Source organism: Trachymyrmex septentrionalis, unplaced genomic scaffold (genome assembly GCF_001594115.1).
Source record: "Trachymyrmex septentrionalis isolate Tsep2-gDNA-1 unplaced genomic scaffold, Tsep1.0 scaffold16, whole genome shotgun sequence".
In the NCBI taxonomy this organism is placed as follows: domain Eukaryota; kingdom Metazoa; phylum Arthropoda; class Insecta; order Hymenoptera; family Formicidae; genus Trachymyrmex; species Trachymyrmex septentrionalis.
In genome coordinates, this window is record NW_017304758.1 from 2,787,010 (window position 1) to 2,799,072 (window position 12,063).

Below are 12,063 nucleotides of genomic sequence, written 5' to 3' on the forward strand. Positions count from 1 at the left end.
ATCACGTCACCCGTCCGTCTCCCTCAGCGGGCGCCGAGCGAATGCCGAAGTGATGACGTAGCGACATAGGCACGCTCCCCATCGCTTTTCGCCGCGCGAGCCTTCCCCTCGCTTCTCGCCGCACGCCCCTTTCCCTCGCTTTTCGCCGCGCGACGCTTCCCCTCGCTTTTCGACTGTTTAGATTACTGCGTATGAAAAATATTTAACGGTTTATTCAATTATTTGTATTTTACATGATTTTGATAAACGAGTATCGCTGTACATTTCGCGTTTTGCTTTGTGGCATCTCGGGCACAATCCTATATTACTTGCATGGTTCTTACGAATTAGTAATTATTCGCTTGAGGTATTTTTGATATTCCAACATTATATCTCAATTTTCATAATTTTTTTTAATGATTCATACTTAAATAAAGGTTGATAAAATATCCTATATATGTTCTTTATATACCATAAAGATACATGCGAATTTACTTAATATCGTGAAACAATTTGTGTTTGGCTAAGAGTACTAAATATCTTATTAATCATTATTTAATTTTTTAGTTAATAAATTGATTTTAGATACTATTATTACTGCAAATTATCCGTGTCTCAGAAATTCTTTAAATACTTACGTATAACGCCGATCTCATGGTTCGATAAAATAACATACGAATTATTTAAAATTAAAAAAATAAAATAAGTTTCTCCAGAAACTTATTTAAAATATAAAATCGTAGGAATCTGTAAAAAAAACAGGTATAACTTGTTTAAAATAAAAGATATAAAATAGTTTCCGGAATATTACTTACAACGTTTAGCACAAGGATGCCAAAAATTGTGTTGAGTAAGGGCTAATATGTTGTTCTAGGGTTAAATTTTTTTTAATAATTCGCGAAATATTCCCGCAATACAACTGAGAATTAGTTGAAAATTAATAAAAATTAAAATTTTTTAGTTACAAAAAAATGTACACACGTTGGGTCATTTGTGATCCAGCTTTAGAATTATGTCAGTTAAAGGATACACACGAATTGAGGCCGGTAACAACACAACTTGTTCTCTAGATGCCAAACTTTTTTTAGGAATAGAAAAGAGACAGGTATTTGACCAGATGCTTTTAATATTTCAAACAAAAAAGATATGCGCAGGATATGACGAATGACTCAGAGATGTGTATTAAGGGTTAATGTTCTTCGATTAATAGACTTTGTTGTACGGTTTTTGCTTTATTTTTTAGATTTGTTGCGCATTTAGCTTATAAATATCTTAGTTTAATTGTGTTAGACTAAATGATTATTAGTTTATAATAAACCGGTAAAAAATTTTTTGTGTGTGTGTGTGTGTGTGTGTGTGTGTGTGTGTGTGTGTGTGTGTGTGTGTGTGTGTGTGTGTGTGTGTGTACATATTTTGTATATAGTTGTAATATAATTATATATGAAACATTTTTCCCGGGAACTTTATATTATATACAAAATCCGCGTAGTGTACACAGTATTTTTAATAAGATATTGATGCCTTGCTGGTTTTTTGTTATTTTTGAATTACTGAATTCTTTTCTGTCATTCATGTCTTATTTTAAAAGTAAAAGAGCTATTTAGTATTCATATTATTTTAAATAATTTTCTAAGTTTCTTAAGTATAACTTTCAAAAAGAATTGAAGAGGTAATTAAATAAATATAGATAATTGTACAAAATAAAAATTTATTGTGCATTGCTTCTCTTTCTTTCTTATGCTATCATCACTATATTTTGTTAGTATTATTAAAAAATAAAATAATAAAAATTGTGCTCTAAATTTATTTATATTATTTAAAACAGTACTTAGTATTTGGACTTAAATTTGAGAAAAATTCTATTTTTTAAATTCAAATTATATTATTCAAATTATTATATAATTAGATATAGTTAGATTATTATTATATAATTAAAGATTCATAACGGTGTAAATCTTGGGAAGTTTCTCTTTATGCGTGCCGTCCATGTGTCCGCACACGCCGGTCACATGACCTTGCAAAGTGGTATCCAGCATCACAGACACGCTGTCGGGAGTCCACATTATCAGTACTGGTACGCGTTGAGATTGGACCACAAGATGCCCATAGTGCTCGGTGAGTCTGCAAACGAAAGTTGTATTTATTTTAACATGACTAATTTCTCTTAAATTCTATATTAAATTCTGATCGATTAATTGTCGCACTTACTTTAACGCGTAAGACTTCGGTTCGTCTTTTGGTATTACAACTCCCTTTTCATGCTGGTTGATTACATTGCCATCAACCATAACGACAGTATTGAACTCGTTTGGTACAATCTCCATTTCATGATCGGCAACATACATCTTTATGGCTAGTTTGGTATCTTGCACGGATTTCACGAAGACAGCATATGTCCAGTCAATGTGGTCAGCAGATACAAGGGTCCATTTATCGAAAACTACGAATGGAATCACACCCTCGTCCAAAGTGACTAATGCTTGTGGATAAACAGTGCAGATCTCTGCGAAAAAAAGATAATTCAATAAAATTGTTGCTTCAATTTTTCGTAAATTTAGAAATTTAATACTAGAAATTTAATACCAGAATATAATGTATAATCTTTTCTAGTATTCTTCATATGTAAATTCTGAAATATTCTAATGTCCAATTTCTTCACCTCTAGATAATTTTATCCAAAAGATATCTCCCGGCGTACAATGGGGATATCTTCTGAATAAGGTTATCCGGAATTATCTGGAAGTGAAGAAATTGGGCATAAGTCTATAAGATTTCTCATCCTATAATTTCTGATACAATCTGAAAAATCTTAAAGTATTTGTCAGAAATCTTTGTAAATTTAAAATATGATAAATAAAGATAAATTCTTTAAAATATTATAATGATATGAGACTTTTGTTTATTGGAAGAATTACGTTATTTCATTTTTAACTAAAAATTTTACTATGATATTCACATAAGAAAAAAAATTTAGTCGAAAAGAACGACTTACTAGTCTGGCCTTGCATCAGTTTATGCACAGCACCTACGGAGAAACGAGTATTGTCCATGAGGGAGTGCCATTGTGGATGCGACACTGGTCTGTCCATAACTATGCCCTCGAAGAAATGTTGCTGCAAGGGAACTTGGACGTATTCGTATCCGTTAATCGGAGTAACGATGGTTGTATTGACATGACTCAGATCGGAGGAATATTCAATCATAATCTTCGCGTTACCGCTTTCAACACGATCCACGAGGTACCTCATGTACGATAAATGCGATGCGCGAATGTGATCTTCAATCATAGCAAGATACGAGAGTATTTGTACAGGCACCTGAAAGAGAGCCACATTTCTTTCCTTTGATTGAGAACATCTATTTGAGTGATGATATTGATTTTCAGTCTTTTTCATGTTTATGTTATTCTATATATATAATATTTTTACTAACATATAACAAATTATTTTAAGAAACATATTTAAGAGACTTTTAAAGAATTAGAGAGCCAATTATAAATGTTGTACATAAAATATTTTAAAGTTCTTTATGTATTATTATATTTTCAAATTATTAGAAGGAAATTGTATTATGAGTAATTTATCTTCTCTTACCTTTTTGTACATTGTATTAATGGTATATTTCTTCAGAGTCGTGTAGTGTAAGGTTTCACGAATGCAGTTCATGGTTTTGGGAACATAGCTTTGCTTGTTCTGGAATTGCAGGTTTTGGATGTCTTTAACGCAAGCACCATGCATATTATTATGCGTCATTTGCTTCTTTTGTTCTTCTGTCATCTCGCCTTTGAGAGTCATCACAATCATCATATCATCACGAACACACTTATCGTCATCTGTAAATCCTGCTGTAATGGAAATCTTGTTGTTGGTCTCTTCTTTAGTGGTGTCGATCTTCAAGGGATCCGTTTCGACGACTGGATAGTTTTTCTGAGCGTCTAAGCAGATCTAAAAGTACAAGCAAAAAGTTCATTCATAATCGCTAGTGTTACTTTATTGAGCTTTTCATTTATTTGTAATTTCTAATAAATAAATCTGTTTTAGAATTAAGACAATTAACTTAAGATAAGTTAGACGCACACATACCTTCAAATTCTTTTCCCCTGGAGTCTTTCTCATCATCTGAACTTTGAAATTGTTCACTAAGTGTCCCGGAGACAAGTCAACGTTCACGTTCATGTCCCACGAACGAATGGATTCGTTTGTAGAAGCTGCTTTAGCGTCGAGAGTAGCACGTACATTGATCTTGCTGCTGCTAAGAGCGTAAATCTTTTCATGGATGTGATCAACATCCTCCACATTGATTCTTATGTTCAAATCGACCTGAAAAAAGAGAAAATAAATAAAAACATTAAATTTTTCTTTTAGATTTATTTTTAGTTGTTTTTCTTTCAAATCTGTATTTTTGGCTGCTTACATGCGACGTAGGATAAACAATGCTGGGTTCCATCTTCAACAGTGTTCCACAGTTACCCATTTTCGGTAGAGCGTACTCATTCACCATTCTTTGACGAATGCCCATATAGTATTGGAGAAGCTTTGAGTTCCTAATGAACAAATTGCAATATATTTTTTTTTATTAAAAATTGTATCGATAATCAAAACTCAGATTTAACTAATAAATTAGATTTTTTCAAAAAAGGGACTGTTGCTATCAAGCGACAGGTATCAATTCAATTACATTATTGCACTAATTCAGTTAGATTATATTGCACTCTAATCTATTGTTTACCAAGTGTTCTTATGTTCCGCGGAGAATACACGCTGCCACTCCTCGGCATTAGTCATCTGAGTGATCTCATTTTCGCAATCGAAGACTGACATGCTGTATTTAAGACCTACGTCCTTAGAATCCATGGTGACGTGACGATTCTTCTTTTCGCCGGTAGTGACGACCGTGTAATGAAGACAGTCAGCACAGCAGGTCTTGAGAACGTCTTGCTCGTCTTCGGTGATGGTCACCAAGTTCTTCGAGTAGGATCGTATTCCGGTGATTGACTGTTTGGTGACAGGCAATCTTGGTAAGGTGATTCTAAGACTTTTCGCCTCGTGATTGTAACCGACGCTCATTTGCAGGGGCAAGATAATGTCCTGAACAGTGGCGCGACGAATTGAATGCCAAACGTCGACAATCGGGTTGTAAATCGACATGACATATTCACCATGCCTCCAGATGCGAGTGTCGACATCAAGCTTCAAGTTCACTGACGGCTTCTTTAGCTCGTTTTGAATGTTGTTGAATTTGAATGACCATAGCTGAGGCATCTTGGTATTGAAAACTGCCTGCAGACCCATGTCGGTGGGCACTTGCATTTCATAAAGAGTGTCGTATAAGATTTCCTGGATATTGCCGACCACTGTTTGCTTCAGCGCTTGGTAAGCGTCGTCAAACATATTTTTAAAGGTGTTCTGATCATAGTGATTGAAAAGGACAACAAGACCGTTCAGCGTGATGCAAATATCCAAGTGAACAGGTTTCTTCATCGGCATGTCCTGTGCGGCACGAATTAAGATGTTTTGCACGTTTTTGTTGGTGAGGTTCTCTACGGAGGTGCCAATTAATTCCTTCTTGACCACCTTCATGATCTCATCTAAGCCATAGGAGCTCCAATAGATCTGAAGAAAATTTGTATAAATCTATGTTGTTCGCATATCATATTTTAAATTCTGTAGAAATATATATATGAAATCGATAAACTATGTAATATGTTTTTTAATTTCTGTACTTTTCGAGATATGTTAATCTTTCATGTATTATAAAGCTTCATATATTATAAAGTTTATGCTGAGTTGGTACATTATTACTTACACCCATTCTATTGGTAGGTTTACGAGCGAGTGAGTTGTGATATTCAAAGAATCCAGCGTAGGGCGTACCGGTCGATTCTTCGAGAATCCATGCGGTATTCCAGGATTCACCAAATTCATACATAGGATCTGTATAGTCGACGAATTGTTTAGATGATAATTGGGTGGTAACCGGTCTGATCCTTGTAAAGCGTAAAACCTTCCTAGCCATTTCACGAATTGGCGTAAGGCAAGGATCCACGGAATTCGCGAGACCTTTCAGAGTAGTCAAGTGATAGTTGTACAGATGGTTGTTCGGTTCCTGTGTCATGAGCCAATAGATATTCATGATACGTTGCATGTCCGGCATCTGGCTCATTAAAGTTTCATAGGCGACAATCCTGATAGATAACGGTTGAGTGACATCAGCAAGAATAGGCCAGAGCAGATTGTGAGTATACTCGACTCTATCGGAGACTGCCTTCTTAATGGCCCAGATTGCTTGAGCGCGAATATGATCTGGATATTCGGATATCATAACTTCACCACGGATGATTGGCTCTAAGAGCTTCTCGATGTTACCCACTTGCACGTTTCTCATTGCCATAAGATATATCACTTTCATCTCGTATGATTGCTCGTCTGAAACATTTGTGAAAAGAATTCTGTGATTAATGTGTACGTTGTTAACTCTTCGGTGCTACTCTGTATGATATATTCTGCTTTTTTTTTTCTAATGTTTTTCCAATGCTTTTTCCATTGCTTATAACTTTTTTATTAATAAAGATGCATACATTTTCTTGGTACTGTTATGTTCCTTAATATCTAATATGTTTCAAAAAAATATTCTTTAAAAAATATGTCCATTTTTATAAAAGTGATTGAAGCAATTGGTATTGCATACTAAAGTGTGTTATTCCCATAGTGGCACCAAAAGATTAAAAATAATTTAATTAAATAAAAGAGTTAGAGTAGAAATAGATTAGATTATAAAAATTCGGTTGATAAAAATTCATTTTAAATAAATATTTGTACTTAAGCATGTAAATTCTTTGCTGCGTATTTTTGTATTTGTTTAATACAATACAATTCTTACTCTTGACATGATCGAAGAAACGATGAAGATATCTTTCGAGAAGAGGGTTGACGATGTCACTCTGCTGATGTATGAATGTCTTGCGAATCAAAATAGAGAAACAAAGGATGCTGGCTTTTCTAACTTGCGGTGACACAGTGCTACCTAATTTCAACAGGTCTTCCATTTCCAGAAGCAATCTTTCAGATGGTACTTTGACATGCATCGGCAATTTCCTCAACATATCGACGGCAGTATTATCGCTTACTTTGTGCTTACGTACGACATTGCGTACGAAATGACAGGTGGCGGTCGTGCCCACGGTTGGAATCATTCGCAAGAAGATGTTCCTTTAAAATCATTTAGTTATCGTTTTATTTCGTCGCACCAAGAAAAATTGTGCAAATTAAATTTCTTCAAAAGAAAATTAGAACAAATTATTTTCTTAATTCTAACCTACAGAAATTTAATACTGAGAAATAGTGATTAATTACTTACTTAAAATAAGTAATTAAGCATTATCTTTTAGTATTAAATTGAATTTCTATAAAGGCAATTGATTTCTTAGGATAAGAGATAATCGCAAATTACTCACTTTATCGTGTCTTCCTTGGGCGTCTTCGAATCCTGAATAGCGTTGTAAACTTGCTCCAGTGAACCTAGATCCATATAGCTCATAGTGTGCTGTAGTCTATTGATAGTTTGGCCATGTTTCCATTCGGGTTCTTTGGCCTCCAAGTGATTTTCTTCGAGATAATCAGTAGCTTCGACCATCATCTTTTTAAGTTTAGGGATAAGCGTATCCAATTTCACAATATGTCGACCATGAGTAAGATCTTCGGCAGCATGGAGAGCGTAATTTCCCAACGGTTTGTTGAAAGTAATGTCGCGAATAAGAGGCACGTTCTGAACATTCACAGCCAGCACAGGGACTTCTGTCGTTGGTACTACGGAATGTAAGTCCAAAGTAGTGCTGAAATAATGAATAGAATTAACAGGATCACGTGGACGTGCAATACAATTATACAGTACAATAATTATTGATATAATTACTTGGTCAAGAGATAGTGAGATTCAGATCGACTATTATAAGGGAAATAATTGATAGTTGAGTGAGCAACTAGACGCTCGATGAGGATGTCATTATCTTGACGTTTGATCTCGAAGACTCTTCTGGCGAAAGTAGTCATGTCATCCTAAAATTCAAAAGAAAAATTAATTAATTATAATTCAGTTCAGCCAGAATTTAAATAAATGTTTAATAACAAAGTTGTCAAGACAGAGTGATAGAAATTTACCACTGACTCCATATGACACTTCTCGCATTCGAAGTAATCGAAGGCACGCTGAACGAAATGACTGCAGTTTCGCAAATCGTGCATTTTCGTGACTACGAAGACGTTGGTGTTCTCTGAATTCGTCGAGTTTTTCAGGTGGACATCATAGGCGACTTGACAGGTACCGTGGATGGTGTTCTAGTGGTAACAACCAAAGAGAACATTTTGAAAGACACGCTTTTGCTGGATGTTCCCATCAGTCGTTACCTACCTCATGCGTGATGAAAGCATGCGGCTTCAATGGGGTTTGCATCTGGATGTGAACCAGATCCAATTGCAGCATCGAGGCGATACCTTGCTTGATGTTCCTTGACCAACCGCTCTCGGTTTCTGGCATTTTGATACCCTGGAACTGAAATCGAATGTTCAATCGAGTCATTCGTCTTTTATGAACGATTTTTATGTTAAATTGTCGCCTTAAGAATTCGGACATTACCTTGCCAGATTCGTCATAAACGATCACGAACGGTTCTTGAATTTGCTGTGCGGCTTCTCCGAGTTCGTGAAGAACTTTGACCGGCTGGTGATGTACAACCATGCCATTGTACATGCCATACTTTAAATTGTTTAATTTGATGTAATAAGCATTATTTAAAGTCGGATCACTGGTATCCTTCTTTACATGAAGTTGCCCAGTAAGAGCGAACTGAGAGACATATTGTGCTGGCTCGACAGTTCCAGCTTTTACATCGGCATAGTAATTGTAAATAATTGTTTTTTCAGCAGGAAAGTGTACTGAAATATATCGAATTATCGCAAATTATTTATCTGTCATTTTATATCTATATTATTAATTGTATTCTGTTTTTATTTTATTATTTATTTGTTAATTGAAGCAAGTATCGTTTTATCGATTGTTAAATATAATAATCTGTGACTTTGAGAAAGACATCAAAATAATTTTACATTTAATAAATCATTAAAGTATTCATTGAATTATTATCATTTACGGCCCACGGTACAGCGAATTAATATAGATACGCGGAAATAATTTAATTTTACTGAAGAACTTACTTTACTATTATTAATGTATCAACTATTAAATATTTAGAATACAATTTGCCTATACCAATTTGTAGACAAATATTTTTTTTTAGTATTTTATAAAATAAGAAAAATAAATAAAAATAAGAAAATAGATATAAATTCTTACTTGGTACCGCATATGTGGCCGTTAGGCACAGCAAAAATACTGAAAACATAATTTCATTACATATACATGATATAATATATTCTACTTCAATGTATTGCGCATTAAAAATATTTAAGATCTGTGAAAAAGAGAAGTTGAAAGGAAATATTAAATTTAAATTAATATATTCATTAAAAAAAAGTAATTGTTTTATATACATTTTGAAAATGTTATATAAAATCAATTACTTCCTTTGATATTTCTTTATTAGAATTTGTAAATTGCAAAAAACTTTTCCTTCCTTTTCTTTTTCCTTCCTTTTTAAAAATATGAAGTTGTAGAAAACAATGTTTTATAATTTGAGAAAAGGTAAATAATGATAATTGGATTGATATAGACTGGACAAGACATCTGCGTTCCTCATAATTATATTATACATATCGAATTTGTCGAATTGTAAAAAAAAAAGGAGAGATAAACTCCGTTGAAGTGTAACTCGTGAAACCGATTCAAGCATTTATCATGGTACAAGTCGGAATAAATTCCAATCGAAGTTATTTAATTATTCCTTAGATGTGTTTTCTAGAGAAAACGGAATACCTAATTCCGATTCAGTATTTATTCCAACATGTTCCATGATAGGTACCCAAAAGTAGATACAACTTCGCATTCGGTGGCGACTTACCAGTAAGGGCATTCATCATAGCGTGGCCCCTGATGTAAGACTGCTAGCGTACGCGAGATCCTCCCGCTTTTATAAGGCGCAAAGTTCTCCAAATGCCGGTAAAATTCAAAAGTGCAGGCAAGGCGATAACCTTGTGATGAAAGGGTGTTACATATTACAGAGAGAAAGAGAAAAAGGATCGTACCGGTATAATCAAGGAGATAACTCTTTTGGGGTCAAGCCCCAGTGCAGCTATTTACACATTAAAAACGCATGCATGCATATTAAAAATAATTCGTATATCAGACTGATCGTGATTGGTCTCGGCACTCCTTCATCATTCTTTACACCAAGAAAAACTTCGTTTCTGTCTGTCTAAATTACATACGCAATTCGCGATTTTATCTTTGCTCACACGCTATGCATCACATGTAATCGCATCACTGCTCCCCAATGATTTGTATGCACCGGAAAAGAATGATTGTCAAATATTTCTACAGCCCGAGTGACCGGCATTTTAACGGTAAGATAAAAAATCAGATAAAAGCAATGAGTCTGTAAACAGGAGTATGAGGAGTATTGGAAAGAGCATCAATTTTGTAAGAGGTCGATTTTGCGAAGACGAGATGTAGATAACAGGGACAAAAGTGCTAGAAGAAATAGGTTTGATAGAAAAATTTTTGGTAAGATCGATTCTTTGATCGAATCTTTGGTATAAGCAGATTACAGAAAGCATATTATTAATTTTAGAATAATTCACTAAAAGAATGGTATTATAATTTTATGTAAAAAACCTATTGTGATTGTTAGCAACGATAAAAAGAATATAATATTAGATAAAAAATTTAAATAATAAAGAAGATAGTGCATGGATGTATTTAGGATTTTTTTTGGAAGTGGCTTTTTATTAATTTTGTTATCACATAAACAGCAATTTTTTTAATAGACTACATAGAATCTCTTCTTCTTATTCCTGCTTTTGAACGAGAAAAATATTAAGTTTTATAAATCATAACATTTATTTTTTTCCTTAAAAAAAGTATTGTTAAAATAGAATTTTATTAAAGTGAAATGTATAATTGCGAATGGAATATTCATTAACATTTTAATGGATATTCTATTTTACTTAAAAATTTTGTGAAAACTTTTCTCATGAAAATTGGGCACTCTGTCAAAGTTAAAGAACATAACGATAAGAAAAACATATTTTATGTGATGATAAAAAATTTACTAAGAATTAAAAAAAGGTTACACTTTTTATAATTAATAATGAAAAATTAAGAAAAGATTCAAGAATGTTTGAACCTTCCCTTTCTTAGATATGTCCAAAAGATGTATCTATTGCAGATAGAAACTAATAAACAATTTACTCGTTTCTCTGTTTATCAATCATTAAAGTTAAATTCTCTTTTATTCCTTGCATTTCATGTTGCAGCAAAGTTATTTAATAGTTCTCGCGCTTGTCTTTTTATAATATATTTGATTAATTAAGATAATCACGAGTAATTATAGCCGCAAAGATAATTGAATAATTTTTTTATTGATCGCATAAATTAAATAATCATTGACAGTTTGATAAAAAGTAAAAAATGATTGCCTGTTTACCAGCAGTTTTACGTAATAGTAATACACCAACATGTATATTTATCTGTTGTCTCGCTGTTATACTGATTGTCTTTTTGAACGACCGAATGTCCTTTTATTGATAGATTGACAGATTCTTTGGACTCGATTTTTCCTGTATAAAAATATCGAGAGAAGTCACAATTTATTATTTTCTGACTTTTTACATCATATACTTTATAACTATATGCATCGAATTAAAGTTAACTGTATTGAAAAGCAAACTTTATCTGATATGATACTAAAGAATGTAGTATTCATTTGATTCTTCAAAGTTAATTCGTGAAATAAGTCCCTTTTCCAATTTCTCTTATATCTTGAAAATTAAATAATATTAAATACTTCGATATTTTTGCTAAGGAAATATTGACTTTAAATTGGCCAAAAAATTTGTTATTAAAAACATCTGATACAGTTCTGAGATATTTTGTATTAATATAACTATTTTTATCTATAATTTTATATTATTT

The 12,063-nt window shown here is 33.2% G+C and overlaps 1 protein-coding gene across 1 annotated transcript; it reads right to left on the reverse strand.

The window, feature by feature from the left end:
- Nucleotides 1-1,869: 1,869 nt before the first annotated feature.
- LOC108745922 lies at nt 1,870-10,007 on the reverse strand. Its single transcript, XM_018482343.1, has 16 exons — nt 9,992-10,007; nt 9,328-9,366; nt 8,611-8,909; nt 8,386-8,526; nt 8,136-8,312; nt 7,891-8,033; nt 7,433-7,810; nt 6,859-7,187; nt 5,785-6,404; nt 4,708-5,591; nt 4,393-4,522; nt 4,062-4,298; nt 3,573-3,923; nt 2,972-3,296; nt 2,188-2,482; nt 1,870-2,100 (listed from the first exon to the last, which is right to left on the reverse strand). Exons 1-16 carry the CDS (start codon nt 10,005-10,007, stop codon nt 1,911-1,913), a joined length of 4,554 nt encoding a protein of 1,517 aa, XP_018337845.1. The 3' UTR covers nt 1,870-1,910.
- Nucleotides 10,008-12,063: the final 2,056 nt, after the last annotated feature.

What these genes read in the sequence shown, in the direction of transcription:
- LOC108745922 (XM_018482343.1), bottom strand. An exon ending in ATGCTTTCATCACGCATGAG is followed by an intron (nt 8,313 to 8,385) that starts GTAGGTAACGAC and finishes TGTTACCACTAG; the next exon opens with AACACCATCCACGGTACCTG. An exon ending in TTGTTTATCCTACGTCGCAT is followed by an intron (nt 4,299 to 4,392) that starts GTAAGCAGCCAA and finishes CTCTTTTTTCAG; the next exon opens with GTCGATTTGAACATAAGAAT.